The sequence below is a fragment of the Equus asinus genome, chromosome 26 (genome assembly GCF_041296235.1).
Source record: "Equus asinus isolate D_3611 breed Donkey chromosome 26, EquAss-T2T_v2, whole genome shotgun sequence".
NCBI lineage: Eukaryota > Metazoa > Chordata > Mammalia > Perissodactyla > Equidae > Equus > Equus asinus.
Window position 1 is genome coordinate 37,063,879 of NC_091815.1, and position 24,446 is coordinate 37,088,324.

Genomic DNA, 24,446 nt, shown 5'->3' on the forward strand with positions numbered 1-24,446 from the left:
AATCATTTGCTCAGTTGTTGAAATTTCCATTTTATTCCTTTGTATATCCACAGGTAAAAATTGACACATAAAACAATGGATTTATGAGTGAACCTTCCAAAGAGCCATGACCTCACTCCTTCCAAAAAAATGCAAGTCTCCATCACGACCTTATTTCCTTACCTTTGACATATGGAAGTGCACCATGGAACTATTTCTGCCAGCATGTTCAAGGGCGTTTTCAAATTATGGAATATATCTACTTTCTACAGATCTCTAAACCCAGATAAGTTTCTCCCAGACAGAATGCATTTTTCATAGGCAACACTTACATCATGTCTTTTGAAACGTGTGAAAATATACCTTTGTGCTCGTTTGTCTGACTTGAGTTCAATCAAGTCATTTCTATAAGAAAATGTACAAAATGTACTCATTTCCCTTCATAACATCTTACTTCAAGTGACTACGGTCTCTCTAAGGGTGGAATGTACAAAACTCATATTTAGCCCTCAATGACTCCACTCTCTGAAACTGAATTCATTCTCCAGCTTAAGTCCATGGTCTTCTTGATTCTCTGGAAGAAGTTTCCTTCCTTCAGTTTCTTGAATGCTTATCTCAAAGGGATTTCCTGTTTTATAGAACTTTTCCTACAATCTCATAAGTAGTTAATGTCTGGAAAATTTATTATATCAGATTGAAAGTTATCTTATTCAAAATTTCTCCATAAACTCTAGATCTTCTCAGGAAATATGTTTTAACACTGCATAGATTCTGAACCCCTCCACGGAAAACATTAATAAAATTTTCATTACATCAATATGTACATGATAATTACGTCATATTTCATTTACAGTTGCTATTGATTTTATTGTTTGTTTAGGAGCAGAGGCTCAGTCTGTCCTCTTTACCACTCTCTTTTAATGTGAGTGTTTCAAGAATGTGCTTACATGCTGAAGGCGACTAAAGAAAAACAATTCACTATTGTGACTATGCATAAAATGGATAAATTTATGAAAAACTTAGGGGATTTTCTATTCCATTCTAAGCAAAGCAGACCCGTGGTACTCTGGAATCATAGTTGATGAGAATGTAGGGGCTGACTGTTGGGAAACATGCATGGATTAGCGCAGAAGTGTCCCTCAGCCACACAAGCTGAGATTGTTCAAAACTGTCAAACAAATGAGGAAGATGGAGGAGAGAGTCCACAAAGATACAAAGGTGCACAGCAGGACAAGGATGCTTTGCGTAGCTGTGGACTCAGGGGAGGATCTTGGAGACAGATTGTTTCTATGGATGTATCGAACCTGCTGCTTGTGCCTGTGCAGGATGAAAACCGTGAAGCTGCTGGCTGACACAATCAGCACTAAAGAGAAACCATCACGACATAATATCAATGCTGCATAGATTTTCATTGTGACGGTACCATCTTCCATCACATAACAGTAGCCATAATCTGTTTTCTGTGTGACGTTTGTGTTGTTCCTTTTATCAGTCACATACAGAGGGAGTATAATATTTAGCATCATGTTCAAGATCCAGCAGAAGATATTAGAGGTTGCTATGTACTTGTGGGCTTTAACTTTAAGCTCTGCCCACCTGGAGTTCAGAGGGCTGATGGCGATGGCCTGGAAGACACTCAAGAGGCAGGTGGTGCCAATGGACACATCCCTGCCCACTCTGTGAACGTAGAAAAAAAATTTGCATCCAAAATCATTGATGAAATCTTTTAACCCAAATCCTGCCATCATTTTGGGGACTCCTTTTGAAAAAATAACTAAGAGGTTGGCTACAGTCAGATTCTTGAGGTTGCAATCTGTGGACCTAAACTTGCATCTTGTGTAGTGAAGGAAGAGATAAAAGTAAAGAACGGAGAAATTTCCCAAAATTCCAACTATGGTTTGTAGTGAAAAGATCTTTCCTGTCACCAAATCCCTGGAGGCCATTCTCTTAAGTCCCAAGGACTGAGAGCTGTCTTTTGAGCCAGAGATTCCTGCATGGAAATGTGAAGCATGCGTTACACGCATCAGGTCAACTGAAACTCAGAATTCTCCACTGACACTGGTTATCACATAAAAATAGTTGTTTTTATAGTTTTTCTTTCATCACATTTCCTAGAGTTGAATGTGTAACATTTAAAGAGCATAGAGCATTCACAACATACATCACTCCTACAATGGCCACATATATAGTGCACCCTGTATTCCTTCTATCTGTAGTCCATAGTCATTGCTAGTATATTTATTCAAAAGAGAGGCAGCACAAAGGGAGATAAAGTTTAGTGATTTGTCAAATTCAAGATTTTGAACCTGGCTGTGTCAGCGTGATAGCTGTGCACTTAAACACAGGGCTGTTCTTTTTTTTTTTTTTTTTTTTGAGGAAGATTAGCCCTGAGCTAACTACTGCCAATCCTCCTCTTTTTGCTGAGGAAGACTGGCCCTGAGCTAACATCCATGCCCATCTTCCTCTATGTTATATGTGGAACATCTACTACAGCATGCTGTGCCAAGCGGTGCCATGTCCACTCCTGGGATCCAAACCGGTGAACCCCACGCCGCCGAGAAGCGGAATGTGTGAACTTAACCACTGTGCCACCAGGCCAGGCCCACACAGTGCTGTTCTAACAAACCTACGTGGCTGTGTTCTTCCAAAAATATAGATGTCCATTTAGATTTCTCATACCTTGTCATTTTATTTTAGATTGGTAGGGTTTTATTTTATCTTTTTCTAACAAGTTTCCATTTATGTTTACTGATTTATCATGCAGACTAATAACAATTCTTAACAGATGTTTAAATATCTCAATAAAATGTACATTCATTAATTCTAGACACCTGTGTCGTGACAAATTGTATGGAAATTATGCACTCGGCTTTATTTGCAATTGCCACAGAAACACTAATTTGCTGTTATGTCAGGAATGGAACGACACCTAGCACAGGCAGCGCTGAACTCTCTGGGCTGCCCTAAAACGTGAGGCTTGAAACATCAATATGTGATGTTATTGTAGAGTCATACTGAATATCACTACTTTCAAATCATAACAAATATGTTTAATAAGTGACTTAACAAGGATTTTGATAATAAGTCACGATGTTTTAGCTGTTAAACTATGAGCACATATAGAACATGAGAGCTCTAAGATGTGAAATCTTATTTTATCAGTTGAAATTGTAGAGCTTGAAATTGATATGGCAATATTTTTAAACCAGAGAATAGATCACAAGACACTTTTGTGCCTGAAAGTTGTAAACTGAAACCCATCTGTATATTACTATTTTTTCAAATGCTCCCCCCTAATTTGAAGACACAAAATGGTCTCTCTCCAAAGTCAACCAACCGTGGAGGTTTTCAGTAGGAAACAATTATTGCTTCCATTAAGTACTTCAGATACTCAGAGCTAGAGAAATTGTTTCTATTCCAGCAATTGTCATTTGTGTACAGTGCTTTTCCAAAGGATTAGATGATTTCTATATTTTTGTTCTAGTTTCTGGTAATCATGGAGTTGCTTTTGGCACACATCTAGTATCCCAGAAAATGTATATTATGATTCTTGCAAGTTACCTTACACAGAAGAATTTCCAAACTACAGCCATTTCTCACATGAAAATCAGGTTTCATTATCACTTGGATTGAACACCAACAATCACTGGCAGGGAGGATTACACTCAATTACCTTAGGAGGCCTCAGGGATTGGGGTCATATAGAGCATCCCATCTCTTGTTAAGCTCATCACAAGCCTCAAAATTATTGCCCCTTACAGTGTGGCTGTGGCACTGGACAAGGTTCAAACATTTAAGAATATCTTTTTCCAACATAAGCACTTACCGAGACTCCTGATACCCATCCTTACTTGCAGACTCTTGATCTCAGAGTGAAATAGCATATACCCACTAGACTCACGCTGGTTTCTAACATGGTGGGTTCAGTGTGCTGGGCTCAACCACCTGCTTGTGTGAGAGGGAGGGAGGCCGCCAGACCGTTAGATACGGGTTTGTGATTCTGTGACCTCACCTCCCATCAGAATTGCAATCATCTTTTCACCAGCAGCTGCAGTGAGAGGACAGGCTTGGGGAACTGAGAATATTTGTGAGAAACTTTTTTTTGTCAGTTGTTAATTACCAATTACAAGTTTGAGTCATCATCTCCAAAGAGACTACTGCAATGTTTGGGAAGGACTCTTTCATTTCCTGATCCCTGGGGACAGAAAGGGACTCAAATGGAGGCAGCAGCTAATACTGCAGTCTGACACAAGAGGGACGGGCAAGGAAGTTCACGTATCTCATTATACTTTTGCTCCCCTGAGAAGTGTTTCCACCCAAAAGTGAGTTGTTGCTTATTCTTGAGACCCCTGAGCTGCACCTTGATTTAAGTTACATAGAGAAACGGAACCCAACGAGTACCTGAGAAGGGTTTTCACAATGGAACAAGTAAAAGGAAGAATTTGATGACAGTAACGTGTCTCACACATAAATATACAGGGATCAGATGGTTAAAACAGACCAACATTGCAATTTGTTACCAATTTGTCAGATAAGTCAATGTAACTTCCTCAATTCAAGAACAATGAATATTTGCTATGATATAGAGTGGAGCGAGGGCCATCCATTAGGGCACTCGTCAACTTCAAAAGCCAATTGGCCTATTATTTTACCCACACAGTGAGTTTACTTTGAAATGGCCAAAAGAATTGTAACTTGAGAAGGCCATGCTATGGCAAACCAGAGGGAAACCCAGAGAACAAAGGAGGGGAGCTTACTTTTATAGAGCAAAACAGGGAATAGGCAGGGAATGTTCTAAAGAAAGCCCATTGAGGGGAAGTAACAGTTCAGGTTGGTTGTGGCTTTTCACTGGTTGAGCTGCAGTGTTTTCATTGCCTGGGCTGTTGCCAAATGAAGATAGCAATATTCCTTCAATAGAAAATTAGGGATACTTCTTGTCAGAGATGGAATCAATATCTCTTCCTGTTTGGAGTAATTGATGATGTTTGATAGGTCATGAGAGCTCCCCCTACAGGCCTTTTCAACTCCAATTTAGTTAAGATTTCTTCTATTATTTTCCACACATTTGTTCCACACCATTGAAAATCAGGAGGGAGGTTTTCAAGATTGGCAGGCCACAGTCTCCCATTGCTGTCTTGCAAGTCCATGTCCATATGGCCTTCTGGGCCATTTTGGGTGCTGGCGAAGGTACTGTCTACTGCTGAGTGCATAATAGGCATTGGCGTTTTCAGCATGTAGTACTGAGCAACACCTCTGCCTCAGGGGGTATGTGTCCCAACAAAGATGTGACTGGTCTCTGCGTAGGAAAGACTGCTCCAGACCATTGAATAGCAGGGCTGGAACCAGCAGGTCACAGGACTGCTTCAGGGACCAAAGTTCTGATCTAGGTTAAACCTGTGAGTAGGGGAGCTTATGTGCATGATTTCTCCTGAGTCACTTAGGTGTGTCCCTGGGCATGTCCCTGGGTGGGCAGAAATGCCTCTGTCCAAGCAGAGCAGATCTGGAGCTGGTCAAAGTGTTGCTTGGGGGACAGTGGTTGGGTCTGAGTTCTGCTGGCCTCTTACAGGGAGCAACCATGGTTGTGTCTCCTCCCAAGTTCCTTTGTTGTGTCCCTCTTGGGTTCTTTTTGTGGGCAAGACTGCCTCCAAACCATGGTAGGGCAACGCTGGAGCTGAGTCATGGAACTGCTTCAGGGATCACAGTTGGATCTGAGTTTAGTGGGCCTATTACATGGCACTTATATTCACAACACATGCATATGCATACAGGGATACCCCTGAGCGATATTAGCATCACTTATTTGACAATGGTTCTTATGCAATTTAACATACAAAACAAGTCTAATCATTTGAATATCTCTGTTTTTAGAGGAAGGGAACAGATTCCATGGGAAGTTCCAAGGGCCCACAGAAATTCTCAAAGTTACTTTCAGGTCAAAAGAAAGCCTTAATTTAGAATTGGAATTTTGCAGACGTTTGTCAAAACTATCAAAGGATCATAAGTCATTGTGAAACAATGCTTAGCTATCCATTATCCAAAGTGAGAGCAGAAGACCTTAAAGGCAAGCATAGGGAGCTAAACAGTCTAAAGAAAGAAAGAAAGAAAACCTTCATTCTCTTAATAGAGAGACCTCAGCTTTTGGAACATAGGAAATTACTTTGACAAAATATGGAATTTCTGCCTTTTAGATAGACTGACTCAAATGTGAGAAACATCCTTTCATAATCACTTGACCTATAGCAGAGCAAAAGTGCAATAAAATATCCTTTTAAAAGACAGACAACAAAATTCTAATTAAGTACCAGCTGACTTTTGAAATTAAAATGTTTACTTAATTACAATTATTTCAATCTTTGTCAACTTGACTATGCACAAGACTCTTTTCTCAGGGTTCCTCTTCCACAAACCTTATCTAATATTATGTTTTACATACAGCATTTGTCCCACGACTTCGATGCTTCCCAGATGCTCCTTAGGGCAAAAATTACTTATCTCTTTTCAATAACAAATTTTACGTTAGGACAAATTTACTTTGTTAAAACAAACAAAAATGTCTCCATTCCTTATACCTGATTTACAAAGATAATTTATTGAGGTCACAAAATATTTTGTAAATTTCAAGCATATATCATTATATTTTGGTTTGTGCTTAGACTGCATCATGTTCACGACTGAAAGTCCAATTTCCATGTCACCATACGTATGTCACTCTTTACCCCTTTTGCCCTATCCCCATCCCCTTCCCCTCTGTTAACTACTAGTCTATTCTCATTACCTATACGTTTGTTTATCTTCCACATATGAGTGAAATCATACAGCAGTTACCTTTCTCCGTCTGACTTCTTTCACTTGTCAAAAACATGCATCTTACTTTCCTTGCATACAGAGATGTTTTCATTAAATTTGAGTAGTTCTAGTCACGTATAATAGAGTTCTTACCCCATAGAAGACTTAATTTTTCATGAAAACTAAGAAGTAAGTGATTCTTAAGAGTGTTTCACATTAGTATTCTGTGGCTTTTCAAATTTAAATGCACTTTTCATAATTTCTAGAAACTTATGCTATTTCCTAGTAAAATCTTTCAATAAAGCACAAAACATGTTTACTAATATACCCAAATATCTTTAGTTTCTTTGTAATAAGAAGACAAAAGTCTGTAAAGTTAGACTTGTTTAGCAATTAATGTTTATTGTTATGCTATTTGAAAATAAACCAGAACTTCAATAAATTTTCCATATTTTAATTTGACCCAGAGAACTTCAAAGGTTCAAGTTACCAGGGTGATCTTTGAAGCTATATTAAGTATACATTTTAAGTATTCATTATTTTAAATATAATAACGTATAATTATTGTTAAACATTTAGCTAAAAACTCTTATCTCAATTACATCCATCTAAACCACTTGCTCCCTTGTTATGTTTAGATTACCTATGAAAACTTCATGACACAGTATACAAAATTAGCTATCATCCTAAGTTATTACTTTTGCTGAGAAATTTATGACATGGTTAACATAAGCTTACTTGACTAGTAAACCCAGGCTGCATGTCTGTATCATATCCAAAGCAGTTAACTCTGAGGACAAGCCTATTTCAATCAAACCAACAGACTTAAATAAACTTTATTTAACAGGGATTACTTTATGTTAGGTGAACTTGGAAAACATTTGGGTTAGTTCTTATTACATTTAGAAATGTTTTGTATAAGCACTTACTTTAAGCCCACTAAATAGAGCTCTTAATTGTGGCCATACCATCCAGAGGTAGAAACACATCTCACATTTACAACATTTCCATATCTACATCTATATATAGACACACATGAACACACAGACAAAGAGACCTTATAGCTTCCATTAAATTTTTGCTAAGAATCAGATACAACAAAAACTCACTAGCTGATAATAGAAGAATTGGATACAAATTTTTTTAGCAACGGGAAAGAACTAAGTTCCCCTGATAAATCGTTTAACTAATATTTGTGGAGAATACGTTTAAGGTATTTTTATGTCTTATATGCATATAAAGTCTTAGCTAAGCCTTAGGTCACTTGGAGCCAAAGTAATACCTGAGAAGGATGTCCTTTGGGCTTGGGACTTGTTTGTTGTATTATAGCATACCTCACTGCATGGAAATTTCCTTGAGTTGGTGAGTTGACTTGGTGTCCATCTCCCCTGTTTTGTGATCAACTTATCCTATCGTTGGAATCTTCTTGAGGTAGTGAGCACCATAAGGACTCTTAATTTTCAACCCATGTGCACCATTTTGTGGCCTTGGCTTCCAAGATGTCCCAAAGCAATAGCTTTTACTTCGTGTGCATATTAACCCGCAGCAAAGTTTGTCATTAGAAGCAGGGCAGGCCCAGACAACAGGCTTATAGGGCTTATGCCTGTGTTCTGATGTATACTTTTTCATCTTGATGACAAAAGACGGAGACAAAGAAAAACAGTCACCATGTCTAGAAGGAGAAGGATGAATAACAACCAATAAGTATGTTACCAAATTCCCCAGATTTGCCGAGTCCAAGAAACTAGCTTCACAAATATTTTCTTCTGCTAAGGCAAAAAGAACCTCAGCGGTGTCACTTTCACAGGACCCTGCAGACAGCAATGTGGGAGACTGACCCGGCAAGAACACCTACCTCCTGCGGGTTCTTGTAAGAGGCCCAGGATCTCTCAGCTGCAGTAGTCCTGCAGCAAACAGCATCCAGCCAGTTACGTCTCTCATTCTCATCACCAACTGAAGGGGGGAGGAAATTTTCTACTACCCTCTAGATTATTTAGGTTGATCTAAGAATTAAATTGACATGAGACAGAATCACTGGAGAAAATCAAAGTTTAATAACAAGTATTCGTGGGAGGATCTGTGGAAAATTGAGTAACTTGCCAAAATGATTGAAGCCATGGCCTAAAGGACCATCTTCAGCTAAGGATATAGGAGGATGTTGTGAGTAGTGGTTTATAATTAAAAGGGGAGGGAGGCAATTCACATGGAGATGGAAAAGCAAATGTTCAGCAAACAAATGTTTACCAACCCTTGCAAGGACAGTGTGACATGGAGAGGACTTTGATCAAATGGGCCTTGCTATGTTCCTCCCTGTCTACCATAACTAGTTCATGTTATCCTATAATTACATATAGTAAGCACTCCATCCTGAAAGAGACCATCTACCTTAAATCCTTTAGGCATTTAAGGGGAAGGTCAAAGTTTCTTCGTGATTATTTTGTTCTCAAAAATAATTAAGACAGAGACACACTTTGGGGTAGCAAATCCTGCTCCCCTTCAGTACCTTGTGTGAATTGACTTTTAATATACATACACAATCTGTTCACATCAAAAAGTCCTCATTAGTTTTATCATGGCTTCTGGCAACTTTTCCTATGTGTTCTTCACTTTGTTGATCTCTCTGGTTAATCTAAAAGGGGCTGAGACCATATCCTGTCGATTCGACTACTGAATCATTTAAGGTTACTACCTCCAGGATATTAAGCAGCAGAATTAGATCAACCTACGGTATTGGTCTCCAAAATGACCACAAGAATACTAGACTCAACTAGGTGAGCAAATGCTGTAGACCAACAGGGTGTATCTTAGAACACCACATGGTTTTCTTCTTAAGTTTCTGTTTTGACTCCTCAACATGTCACGAGTCATTATCCAGGTAGAGTAGGATGAGCTGTGATTGTACAGATTCTAGCATGGCCAAAATAATAAAGTCTAAAGCAATACCCTTGACCAAAGAGTTGAGGCTTAGCTGAATACCTTCCTCTGCAAGTGTTGTTTCCTTAACCACGTGTAGGTCTTCATGATCACCCAAGTCTCTGTGTTTTCAGGAAGGAGGGTTGTAATGAAAGTTTTCCACAAGACTTTGCTTCATGTGCTTGAAGGGGAAATAGAATTTCCACCAAAGAAAGCTGTCAATTTTTCCTATATTGCTAAGATTTTGAATGGTCTGGTCTGTTTTTTCTTGAGTATACCACTTCCATTTGTCAAGCAAGAATTTGAGCCGCTTCCTAACTTGTGTAGTTCTAGTTGAGGTACTTCAATATTGAAATTTCAGTCTAGACAAACAAAAGGCTTATACAGTTCAAGGATCAGTTTTCATAAAAGATAAGTAGCAAAACAATAGCTGAATTCCAGTGTGCCTAGTGGCATTTTCAGAGAGGCCATGAGGGCAAAACTCCAAGTGCTACCTTGAGGTGGAAGTGCCCTTCCTTTGTCAAAGGCTCCAAGTTACAAAGTCATCAGTCCTACTTTTCCCTGGGTTCTGGAGGAAGTGGACAATATAAATTGGACCACATGGTTCCAATGAAGCTTAAGATGAAAACTGAACTCAGATTTTGATCAAGTTTCATTTTCCACAATCACTGGCAAGAAATTGATAACATCTCTGTCAGGGCTCTTGAGAATGAAATTTTTGATTTGACAACTAACACAAGAATATGTCTTTAGGGAGAAATAGGACAATGGAGGTAGAGGAATTCAGGATACCATCTGAACCACACAGAGATGGCAAATTATAGCAGGGGTTATCCTATAACCCCCACCACTAACACTTCTGGGGGTTGTAGTTCTTCTTGTAGCTTCTACTAGCTGTGCCTACTGTTTATTACTGCCTTCCATTTGAGCTACACAAATCTGTGATCTGTCTTTCACATATTCCCCAGACAGGGTAGAATGCATGCAGACAGAAATTTCCAAATAAAGTCTACTCTGCTCCCTACAGTTGGAGAAGAAAACTTGGAACCAGTCTATCTCTGGATCAACACCAGGACCTCTGTTGCACCAGGGAAGGGATAGGCCAAGAGAAAGTCCAAATGCCAGAAAACTTTCTTGCTGTGTTGAAGACGGCTTTTTCCTGATTGTTGTTTTTTTCTGTTGGCTTTAATCTTCGTCTGTTTTCCAGAGTTCATACAAAGTTCATTCAGATAGCTTCTGGTGGTTTTTTCAGTTGGTGGCGGAAGAACATCTCATAGGCTTCTACTTGATCGTTTTACTAATGTCACTCCGTGCACACCTCACTCTTTTATGATTATGAAAACTTCCAGCAGGAATCCATGCAGCAGGATGAGTCAAACCTGTCGAGGAGTCAGCTTCAGTATTTCCCCAAGGAACCAAGGCTCACTCAGCTGAATAAACCCAACAAATCTTCAGAGTATACTTTAGAAAACCAGGTGATTTTCTCTTTAAATTTCTATATTGATCCTTGTACTTGTCCTCAGGTATTAATCCAGTTAGAGCCACATGTATGAGTGTTGAGACAGACTGTGCACTGGCCCAGAAGGAAGAAGTTTATGGCAATTCTATCATCCTGAACAACCTAGCCCAGACAGTTGAGTCTGACCTGAATGGCATCCAGGCTAACACGAGATGTGTTTCAAGATTTACAGCTCTCTTATGTCCATCACACAGGGGGAATTCTGTGGCTTTGAGAAGGAGATGATATTAATGAATTGTGTACACATAAGAAGCAGAATTCCTATGTGCATATGATGCATTTGGGGAAGAAATATGCTGCTTACAATCATTGATGAAATCCAAGTGGAGCCTATTCCAATCAGAATGCAGTGGACAACACGTGCATCAAGGTTCCATGGCAACTTGATAAACTATAGATTTTGCCATTCAGTTAAAATATATGAGTATATTCAATGTTTTCAGAAGGATAGCCTGATAGCAGTGAGTCCATATTGCCTGTTTTTTTTTTTTTTTTAAATTTATCCTGCCATTTAGCATTCATGCTTCCCACAGGATGACTGAGAACTTAGTGGGGAAAGTGATTCCGTAGAGTTTGTCATGGGAGGTACAAGAATTAAGGCTATCATCTCATATTTCTCATGGACTTCTCTTTGTGATTCAACAGAATTGCAATTACCTGGTGACCATGGCCCTTAGAAGGAGAAGGCCCACCCAGAAATCAGTTAAATGTGAAGTTCTTATAGTACTTTGGAAGCAGTGTAATAGGGTGACTTCCTTTTGGAGGTGGGCTCCAGGGTGTTTTTGAAATGCAAAATGTAGTGAATGCCTCTCCTTCCCCCCAAAATCACTGGGCTAGAAAGTGTTTCCTCTTGAACTTTCAGGTGAGTGCTCTCACTCTACCTTAAAAAAATTGTGATGTCCCAGTCCAGATTCATGAAATTCCCTTTTATCCAGCCTTCCCCTACTTTTACCTAGACATGTCATTGAAGAACATCGAACACAAAATTATGTCTATAACACTTACCCAGGATGAAGGTTGACTCCATAAACATGCTTTTGTCTGGGCTGCTACACAGAGACGGTACCAACCAGACTGGCCTGCGCCGGGAGCCGCCCACCAGTCAGCTAAGCCTCTACCCAAGGACAACAGTCCGGGAGAGAGATGAGGGAACGCACGGAGGAACCTCAGAAGATGGCGGTCGGCCGCTCCTGATCCTAGTCATGCTACTAATCTTAGCAATATTGCTCTTGCTGTCTTTTTTCTGTACATGGGGATATCTTGGGGAAAATCTCTCCAAGCAGGGGAGAAAAGCTGGTGTAACCTGGCCTTCTAGGGAAGGTTCCGGGGAACAACAGCCTGAAGGGAAAAAACGTTCTGACCCACCTCCTGGAGAGGCAGTAAAGAAATTTAGACAACCCTCAAAGAAGAAGCCTTCTAATAATCAGTCTCAAAAAAAAAAAAAACATTCCCTCCTCCGGTCCTTCTAAGAGGTAAATATTATCCTAAGCCTGTTAGGACAGGAGGTAAATGGTGGCACCCAACCAGGAACAGAGGCATGCAAAAACTACCCCTTCCTAAGGCAACTCACGATCCTGATAAAGTTGCAAAGAAATATCATAATATATTGACACAGGGGAACTGGGATTATGATGAGGATTGGGAACCCTATAAAATAGTTAATGGTGAAAGAAAAACCCCAAGCACTGTGCCTGTGTGGCTTTTGGTCCCCTTGCACTTTGCAATACTTCTGCTTTCATTATTACAGGAATAAAGATAGAGGCTTAGGGCCATTCGACCCATGAGGAACTAAATCTAGACGTTACACCCCGTTTTGCAATCAGTCTTAAACATCTAGACGCCTGGTAGACATATAAAAAAGGTCAATATCTATATTTAATAAAGGTTGCTTACTTCTCACAGGCATACTGTGCTAATATTGTAACAAGATATGTTTATAGACCCATTTTGTTTGCCAAAATTATGTACCGAGACAATTGCATGAAATCATAAACGCATGACCTGGACCCTATATAAGTGCTTGAATACTTCGAATAAATCAGGCTTGGAAACCTCACTTCCAGTCTCACTGTAACTTCTTTTTTCGCCGACGCCGTTCATCCCTCAGGAAATCCTACCGGCTGGAGCCGGACTCCGGCAGGCCTAGGATTTCTATTAGGGAAGAGAAGGATGCATTCCACTGGGAAGGATCTAGATAGAATCCTGAACTTTGAAAATACATCCATATTATTGTCACCCGTTTCATATGAATCATTATCATGGATGCCTTAAAGAGGAGATAATTCCTTTTCATGTATAGCTACATTCAGACACAAAATAGGCTACTTAAGGTCTGTGGAGATGGAGGAAATAAGGGAGAGAGAGTCATATTGTCAGTTAATTTAATAGAAGATTTTATAGTAAGGTGATGCTATGTTCAGAGTGCACGTGGTCCTGTAGGTCTAAAAGGTGATAAACATTGGTTGGAAGGATCACTGTGGTGTGGCTGGAGTCAGCTGATCCTTATGTCGTAAGCACTTGCAATGGTGAGGCAAAGCTTATTGCTCAGAAAGAAGGGTCAAAGGTTTAATTCATCATTATTGCAGGAGACAAGAATGGCATCCTCTACCCTGAGACAAATGGAACAACTTCTAGAAAGAGGCACAAGATTGACATGCAGTAGAGATATCTTGCATCAGAATCAAATTGAGACTCCATTAGCAGCTAGAGTCCCTGCATCCAAACAATCCCAAGCATATTCAACTTCTTCTCTTATGTTTCTGATGCTTGTTTGTAAACAGAGGGAAGAATCAAAGGACACAGAGGGAGAACCCAGTACTACTAAGCAAGGCTCTAGCAAGGCACACTTTCTTTCATTGTCCAGAGTACTTTGGCTACTAACAACTCAAACAAATGAAGTTATAATGATTTCTATTCACCCAAATCTCCACATCATTTGGGCAAACTTGATGCATTCTCCTTCTGTCAGAACAGAGTGAACAACAAGCAAAACCCATTCAGTTTGCTTATGTCCATCCAAATTCTCACAGATCAGACTCTTGAACAGGTGGTAGAGCGGAGGATCCTTCCTCACACCTTGACCAACACTTGGGGAGAAAATTGACTACATGTTCCTGGGAGTCTTCTCTCACCCCCTAATCAGGGCCAGGAAACATTATCATTTCCACTTCCAGACTGTCATGTCTCTCTCAGGTTCCCATCATCAATAAAATTGTCAGGAAGTGAGGAAGGTCTTAAAATTTACACTCCTTGGTAGCAAAGCAGTTAGGTTGTGTTTTGATGGATGATGGAAGAACACGTGAGACTCCTGTGTCTGCTACAAAAGACTTCATTTTTTTTTTAAAGATTTAATTTTTTCCTTTTTCTCCCCAAAGCCCCCCAGTACATAGTTGTATATTCTTCATTGTGTGTCCTTCTAGTTGTGGCATGTGAGATGCTGCCTCAGCGTGGTCTGATGAGCAGTGCCATGTCCGCGCCCAGGATTCGAACCAAGGAAACACTGGGCCCCCTGCACCGGAGCTCGCGAACTTAACCACTCGGCCACGGGGCCAGCCCCCAAAAGACTTCATTTTTGATGGCACCACTAGCAGTAGGTGCTTCATGTTTGCATTTGTGTCCCTTCCCTTCCTGAACACTGTGAAGGCAATGCATCAGGCCCAGGAGGATGTTGTACACATCTTAGGTTTGCTTCAGATCTGGGGATTCACGAACGTAAGAAAACCAATAATTTAAAGTGGGTCATAAGCAAACCTGCCCAAATGCAGCCTTAGAGACAGACATTACCTTTAGAATATTGGTCAAGTAATTAATGAGCCCTTTACTCCCAATAAAAGAACAGTAACCATCATGGAAGGCGCTTGGTATATACAACATTCTGCTTTCCTTGATAACAAGTTTGGAACTGAAGCTGATAAAAGATACAAAATCGTGAGAGATGCAGGGGGAAAATAGGTCAGTGTAGTGGTGACTTCTCCCTTCAAACATAACCAAAAACCTGACTCTCTGAACAAGAAGGCCCATTAACTATTCTAGATTCCTGGACTTTGATTTACAATACCATGGGATTGCCAAGTCTTTAGGAGTTAAGAAGATATGAGGAAAATGGCTAAAAGAATTCTCATAAAAGTCAGCGCCAAAGTTGATGTGATGTAATTTGGTGAGGTAATGATAAGTCAGAGAAAAGAAAAGATACTGCAATACAACATTTTCTAACAACTGAATTTTAGTAGCCTGATTACAAAACAATATTATTTGGTAAACACCTCACAACAAAGCGAATCTGAATATAGTTCTAATATAATTTTACAGAATGATAATGGTATTTATAGAAGAAAACAAAGCAGATTATATCTTTTATTCAAGAATAGGAATATATTTCTGACACTGAGCAAAAAGCATTCAATATAACATAGCAAGTAAAAATTAAATTAAAGTAAAATTGAGAGCTAATCAGCATCAAAAAACAGAGAGTGGGGCTGGCTGGGTGGCACAGCAGTTAAGTGCGCACGTTCCGCTTCGGTGGCCTGAGGTTTGCCCGTTCAGATCCCGGGTGCGGACATGGCACTGCTTGGCAAGCCATGCAGTTGTAGGTGTCCCACATATAAAGTAGAGGAAGATGGGCACAGATGTTAGCTCAGGGCCAGTCTTCCTCAGCAAAAAGAGGAGGATTGGCAGCAGATGTTAGCCCAGGGCTAATCTTCCTAAAAAAAAAAAAAAAAAAACAGAGAGGGATGGGGCTCCAAGAAAGGACTTTTATCCCATATATATAAAGAACTCCTACAAATTGGTAAGAAAGAGAAAGATGGTACAATAGAACAATGGGAAAAATAAACTAAAAAAACAAATACTACGTGATCTCACTTATGTGTTGAGTATAGTAAAACCAAACTCATAGAAATAGAGAACAGATTTGTGGGTGCCAGAGGTGAGGAATGAGGAGTGGGGGAATTGGGGGATGGTGGTCAAAAGGTACAAACTTCTAGTTTCCATACATCAATATGTTTTGAGGATGTAATGTATAACAAGACGACTCTAGTTAACAACTCTGTGTTGTATATGTTAGTGTATTTTAGTTCCTAAGAGAGTAACTTTCAGAAGTTCTCACCAAAAGCAAAAGAAGTAGTACCTATGTGAGGTGATGCATGTTAACTAAACTAACTCTAGTGATTTTGCAATATATACATACATTTAATCATTAGATTTTACATCTTAAACTTAGATAACTTTGTATGTGAATTATATCTCAATGAAACTTGAAATATTGTGAAAAATACATGACAAGGTGCTCTAACAAATCATTATCCAAAGTCTATTTAACACACGAAAATATATTCAACTTCCTTGGTAACTGAAGAAATGCAAAGACCCTGCGTCCTTGGAACATGACTCTGAAAACATCAATAGGACTGTGAAAATGAAAATGACAGAAAATATCAAATGTTGGCATAATGTGGATAAACCAGGAATCTCCTATGCTGCCATTGGATGTGAAAATTGGTTTTAAAAAGGTCCTTTTGGAAAAGATTTCACAGTATTTAACAGAGCTGGACAGTTGTAAACATACAGTCAAAAACTTCCACTACAAAGATTCACCCAAGAGATATACATATGCTTCTCACTATTCAAAAAGGAATTTACATATAAATAATAGTTCTAATAGCTCCAAACTGAAAACCAGTCACATGAACAACCATGTGGAATGACTAATTCTTTGTTATTTATAGAATGTAATCATAGAGCAAGGTAAATAAATATTCCACCATACCATGAAACAGTATTGATAAATACACAAACAATATAAGACATGAAAAAATCAAAAACAAATTAGTGAATGCTGTATTATTTCATTCGTACAAAATTAACAACAGGCTAAAACTGTTCTGAGCTTTGTCAACTTCAAAATATTGGTTATTAGACGGAAGGAGTTACTGGTAAGTGGAAAAGTGGTCTCTGTCTTGTGCTGAAAAAAATACAATTGCCTCTTCTGGGTGTTGAGTAGACAGTTCTGTTCAGTTTGTAGAATTTCATTGAGCCATACATTTATAACTTATGCATGTTGAATTGTTCTTTTTAAAAAAATAGATCAATGGTAAAATAAAAATGAGGAGAGCTTAAAAGATTGGTGTTGGAATGTTGGCATGTTATGCAGGTGGAGACTAAATATATTAAAATCTGCTCTCTGATTTGTTTTCAAAAGTCTGTTGCAATTTCTAAGATTGAAACTAAAATGTCCTGGAAGTACAACATCCCAAGTGAAAGGGATAAATGTAGAATATTATAAAAATTCATACAGAAGATGTTAGACAGAAAAACCAAGGCCAGCCAACATGTGTAATGCAGAGCAGATGATACATTGGTAATTCCAATCCCAAATGTAACTATCATTGTATTAAACATGACTGCACTAATTACACTTGTGAACTTAAACATATCTTACTGTATTCACTTGGAGATTTTTTAAGAAAAATAATTAAACTATAAAGATTATAATAGAAAAAGAAGACTACATTCTACATGTTAACCAATTTATTATGCAACTTTTAAAGAAAATAAGGAAAAATAAATTTATTTTAAATAGTTGGTATGGTGAAATTTAAATTAGGAAGAAAAAGAACAGAATAGGTATAACAAAGATTGTACAAATAGTCGACAAATCCAATCACAAATACTTTCATTTTTATATTAACAGAAAAGACAACTCTTAAATCAATCAAAAATTTTTTAGTATAATCAAATGTATGCTTATTAAGAGATAGAGCTAATATATAAGGATCCAAATACAAAAATGATAAAAATATACCATGTAAATTTAACCAATTAGACAAGCAGCATAATGATATGCATCTCAGACAAAAGCAATGCACAGATTAAAGCAATGTATTATTATTTTAATTTGTATTATTTTAAAATGTCTTAATTTATAATGTCTCAATATATTGAATGGTGAACAACCAGCAAAATTTAACTGCATTTATATTTATACATGTATGTATTTATGAAGATGGAGATACACAAGCATGCATATATATGTATATCTAGGCAAATACACACAAATACATATATACATAGACACATTCTTGTCTATGTATATACAATACAATCAAGAAAGTTGCTTTAATGTCTAATATGTTTTTAATATTTCAAACTTTATCATGTGAGCTAAAAACTGTGTTTCTTTCTTTGGTAGAAGGTTCAATACATATCTACTGGGTGAAAGTAATTTCTTCTTTCAAATATTTGAAATCTTAATTATTGGTATCAGACTTAAAAGGTAAATATAAAGAGATCTATATTAAAATCATTTATTAAATTGAAGAAGTTTGCATTCTATTCCTCTGAATATGCATAGATGAAAACGACACAGAAACAAACTGGAGTCACAACTTCCCCTTCCAAATGGCCATCCCCACACTGCTTCAGGATTAATGGAAGGCTCTGCCCGAACCTTATTTCCTCACTTTTGAGACATGGAAGTGCACTGGGTAACGTATTTCTGCCAACATGCCAATTTGACATCTTCACCTTATAGAAGAAAATCGACCTTCAACACATCCTCAAATCCGTATAATTTTATCGCAGACAGATCGCATTTTTTGGGGCAACACTCAGTTCACATCTTTCAATATGTCTGAAAATATATTTTTGTGCTCATTTATAAGACTCCTCTTCAATCTTGCTATTTCAACCAGAAAATGTGATGGGTAATAGTCTCCCATCATAACACTTTATTGCAAATGAATATGGTCTCTCTAATGATAGAATGGACAAAACCCATATTTAGCTCTCAAGCCTCAACTCTGAAATTGAATTCACTCTCCAGCTTAAGTCCATGGTCTTCATCTTTCTGTTGGAATATTTTCCTTCCTACAATTACTTGAAAGAGGATCTCAATGGGTGTTCCTGTTTTATGGAAATCTCCTACAATCTCATAAGTATTGATGTCTGAAAAATTTATTACATCAGGGTGAGAGTTACCTTCTTAGCTCCAATTTGTTTCAGGAACTACTGTTTTAACAGTGCATTGACTCTGAACCCCTCCACTGCAAACATTGATAAAATTTCTATTGCATCAATAATAACATGGTAATAATATCATATTTCATTTACAGTAGCTATTGATTATATTGTTTATTTAGGAGCAGAAGCTTGGTCTGTCTTGTTTATCATTCCCTCGGAATGTGAGTGTTTGAAAAATGTGCTTATATGGTGAAGAAGCCTAAAGAAAAGCAATTCACCATTGTGAGCATGCATAAAATGGACCAATATATGAAAAGTTTAGGGGATTTTGTATTCCATTCTAAGCAAAGCAGACCCGAGATACTCTGGGGTCATGGCTCATGAGAATGTAGGGGCTGACAGTTGGGAAACATGCAGTGATCAGTGAAGATGTGTTCACCAGCCACAGACTGGTACTCTTAAAAACTTGGAAAAAAGTAAGGAAGATAAAGGAGAGAATCCACAAAGATGCAAAGGTGCACACCAGGACAACGATGCTTTGCATAGCTGTGGTCTCAGGGGAGCATCCGTGGGACAGATTGTTTCTATGCATGTATCGGACCTGCTGCTTGTGCTTGCGCAGGATGAAAACCATAAATCCACTGGCCCAGACCATGAGCACCAAACAGAAACCATCACGACATAATATCAATGGTACATAGAGTTTTCTTGTGATGGATCCACGAAGTATGACATAACAGTATCCATAATCTCTCACGTGTGCGAAGTTTGTGTTGTTCCTTTTCTCAGTCACATACGAAGGGAGCATAGTGTTTACCGTGATGTTCAAGATCCAGCAGAAGGTATTGGAGGTTCCTATATACTTGGGGGCCTTCCTTTTAAGCTCTGCCCACCTGAAGTTCAAGGGACTAATTGTAATGGCCTGGAAGACACTCAAGAGGCAGGTGGTGCCAATGGACACATCCCTGCCCACTCTGTGAACATAGAAAACAAGTTTGCATCCAATGTCATTGAGGAAATCTTTAAGCCCAAAACTGGCTATTGCATGGGGGACTCCTTTAGAAAAAATAACTAAGAGGTTGCCTACAATCAGATTGTTGAGAATCAAATCTGTGGACCTAAGCTTGTTTCCTGTGAAGTGAAGGAAGAGATAAAAGTAAAGAACAGAGACATTCCCGCAAATTCCAACTATAGTCTGTAATGAAAAGATCATTCCTATCACCAAATCTGTGGTGGTCATTCTCTGAAAATCCAGGAAGTGATAGCCTTCTTCTGAGCCAGAAATTCCTGCATGGGAACATGAGGCATGAGCTACATGCATCATATCAACTGGAAGTCAATATTCTCCACTTACATTCGTTCCCATGTAGAAATAATTACTTAGAACTTTTATTTTTATCAGGTTTCCAAGAGTTGAATATATATCATGGAAAGAGCTTTCACAATATGTTTCACTCCTACAAAGGCCTTATACATAGTACATCCTGAATTCTTCCTAACTTCGCGAAACAGTCAGTAATGGTATTTTTATTTAAAAGAGAAGGAGCTCTGAAGCAGACAAAGTGTAGGGATTTGTCAAATTCAAATTGTTTCTATTGGAAAGATGGAGATTGAAACCTGGCAGGGATAGTGTGACAGCGGTACATTTAAACACCGAGATGTTCTCACAAGGATATTAGCTGTGTTCTTCCAGAAAAACACAGATATGTATTTAGACCTTTCCATAACATGTCACTTTGTTGTATGTTGGTAGTATTTTATATTTTTTCTAACAAGTTTCTGTTTATGTGTAAAGATTTATTATATGGACAAATACAATTCTTAATAAATTAAATGTCTCAATAAAATATACATGCTTTTCTGGTAGTACAATTCTGGGGACCTACTCCATGACAAATTATCTTGAAAGAACGCACTCAGCTTTCTTTGCAATTGCAACAGAAACACAAATTTGCTCTTCTGCCAGGAATGGGATGATATGTATCACACGCAGCACTGAACAGTACGGCATGCCCTAAAACGTGAGACTTGCACTATTATGTGATAAGTTAGTGTAGAGTTGGAACTAAATGTTACTACTTTCAAATCATAACAAATCCATTTATTAACATGTCTTAAAAAGTCTTATTAACAAGTCAAGATTTGTGAACATTAAAGTATAAGACATGTATAGAAAATAAAATCTCTCAGATGTGAAACCTTGTTATTTTATAAGCTGAAATTCTAGAGCCTGGAATTGATATGACAACATTATGAAGGCAGAGAATAGATCACAAGATGCTTTTGTGCCTGATAGCTGCTATCTGAAATACGTTGGTAACAGTACCATTTCCATATATACTCCCTCCCTAACTTGAAGATGAAAAATGGTCTCACCAAAAGGAACCAACCACGAATATTTTCAGTAGGAAACACTTACTGTCTCCATCAAAGCACCTCACACTCCCAGGTCTAGAGAAGATATTTCTATCTTAGCAATTGTCATTCATAGACACTATTTTTGCAAAGGAGTAGAAGAATTTGTAGATTTAGTCTAGTTTTTATTAATCATGGAGGTGCTATTTACACACCTCTGGTAACACAGAAAATGTATTTTATGATTCCTGTAAGTTACCTGACTACACATGCATTTCTGAACTACAGTCATTACATTAGAAATCAGCCTTCATTAGCCCTTGCACTAAACACCAGCAATCACTTTCAGTGAGGATCACAGTCAATCACATCAGGAGAGATCAGGGATTGGTGTCCAGTGTCGGACCCGCACGTCTCTTTACAAGCTCAGCTCATGTCTCACAATTATACCTCCATCCTGTGTGGCTTAGGAACTGGATCAGATTCAAACACAGAAGATTTCTTTTTTGCAATATCATCACTTACCCAGACTCCTGATACCCCTCCTTGCTGCAGAGTTGAGCTCTCAGACTGAAATAGAAAAGATCCACTTGATTCCCTGTGTTTTCCAGGATGGTGGGTTCAGTGCGATGGTCACAACAAACTGCCTGTGTGAGACGAAGGGAGGAGGCACTAGATATGGGTTTGTGCTTCTGTGACCTCATCTCCCCTCAGCATTGCAATCATCTTTTCATCTGGAACTGCAGTGAGAGGACGGGTCTGGGGAACTGAGAATACTTGTGAGTAATATGTTTTCCAGTTGTTAATTATCAAAAAAACCAATTACAAGTTTGTAGTTATTGTCTCCAAAGAGATTATTGTGATGTTTGGGAAAGACTGTTTCTTTTCCTTGATCCCTGGAGGCAAAAAGGGACTCAAATGGTGGCAGCAGGAAATACTGAGGTCTGTCTGACACATGAGGGACTGGCAGCCATGCTCACGTGTCTCACTGGATTTTCAGCTTCCTTGGGAGGTTTTTCTAACCAAAAGTGAATTCTGAAGTGATTTCAAACCACTGATTTGTTCTGTCATTTAAATTAATAGTTGAGAAGTTAAACCAAAGTACCTTACAAGGATTTCAAAGGAAGAAGATCAAACGAAGAACATAATGGCAATAATTTACTTTAGAAAACAGACTTTTTCATAGAAATCAATGCCAATTACTTTGGTGATATGGATGTTTTCTTTTAAAATACACTTCATGCACACTGACCTTCTCCCCTCACCCAGTAGGAATAGGCAGTCTAAAAGGAACAATACTTATGGAAGGCTAGAAATTTATAGGTGTCTCTCACAAATAGAATCGCTGAGCAGTTGGTTAATCAGGCTGGTTCTACAATTTATTTAACTCAGATAAGTTGGTGTTGCTTCTTCAATTCACAATAAAAAAACGTCTCTGTAAATGTGTATGGTGACAGATGTTAACTAGACTTATTGTGGTGATCATATTGCAATATATGCAAATATCAAATCATTATGTTAAACACATTAAACTAGTATGGTGTTGTATCTCAATTCTACCTCAATTAAAAAATTATGAAATCTGACCAGGAACCCCACACATATTTTCATTAAATATTGGATTTCTCCTAGAAAGTAATCCAGCATTTGATCTTGGCCAACTATCTAATTCACCCTGATTGCCAATTCATGGATACAAGTCACAATGATGGATAATCCCTTCCACACACACACACACACACACACACACACACACATAGATTTACACCTATAAATTTGAACACAGAGATGCAAACAGACATGTATATCAACACAGTCAAATATGCAGAAACATACACTCACATCCTTAAACACATTCATACTCTCATATACTCTCCATACAAACGCAATATCCTCACTCATATCCATACACACTATGACACATACTCATGCAAGTTGACACAATGCCAATAAGCCCCAATGAATCTTAAAATAGGGTTCCCATGTAAGAATAGTTGTATCTCAACACTTCTTGATACCTGAAAAGGAAGGTACATTTAACCTATTCCACCTCTATCCATCCCTGTCATAACCCCAAAAAAATGTTATCTAAAAGGTGCATTGCTGTGATAATGGCCAATTCAGGTTAAGGCAAATAGTGGTAAAGTTTTACTTTTGGGGAATGACTCTGTGTGTGTGTGTGTGTGTGTGTGTGTGTGTGTGTGTGTTTGTGTGTCTGAGAGAGAGATAGGCAGAGAGAGACAGAGAAAGAGAAAATATGTGTGACACAGTGAGCCTCAAGGAAGACACAGGCTTGCGGTATATATATAGTGCAGAAAGCATGGGGTGTGGGAAGACAGAGAACCAGAGGAACAGAGAGGAAAGAGGTTAAAAGAAACAAGAGTGTTAAAGTCTCTGTGAGGCTAAGATGTGGAGGTCAAACAGATAAGGGGCATTTTGTGCAAGGATGTTAATTGTAGGAAGACATTGTGTGCTGGGTGAATATGTGGTTAGGGGTCATGAGAGTGAAAAAGTTAATGGGGATGCGAGGAGAATGGGAGAAGAGGGTTCAGGAGCAGGAGTGTGGAAAAGCCACATGAGCCCTCATGTCACTAAGTTAAATAATATGATGTTGAAGGGGTATAATAAATGGTCATGCAAGTCTTGGGGATGGTTATTGGCCCTAAGCAGAGGTCGAGGGTAGAAGGGAAGACAGAAACGATAGAGAGGACTGCATGTAGGATTTTGGTGTACAACATGCCACAGCCACTTGGCTCCAGATTCTGGATATGAGACAAATGATGTGTCCACACCTGTTCTGACAGGAGAGATTTTAACTGGTATTCGGTGCTCAGTGATGGAAAGAGCACCTGAATGTCCATTATGGCTCTATCTATGTTTTGACAACCTTTAGTGCCTCAAATTTGACAATGAAGATCTGATTTTTTGGTTCTGACAT

At 38.5% G+C, this 24,446-nt stretch overlaps 1 protein-coding gene and 1 pseudogene across 1 annotated transcript; both read right to left on the reverse strand.

The window, feature by feature from the left end:
* Nucleotides 1-1,020: 1,020 nt before the first annotated feature.
* Nucleotides 1,021-1,922, reverse strand: LOC106822628 (vomeronasal type-1 receptor 4-like; annotated as a pseudogene).
* Nucleotides 1,923-19,493: 17,571 nt separating this feature from the next.
* On the reverse strand, nt 19,494-20,393 carry LOC106822627 (vomeronasal type-1 receptor 2-like). Its single transcript, XM_014827913.2, has one exon. It carries the CDS (start codon nt 20,391-20,393, stop codon nt 19,494-19,496), a length of 900 nt encoding a protein of 299 aa, XP_014683399.2.
* Nucleotides 20,394-24,446: the final 4,053 nt, after the last annotated feature.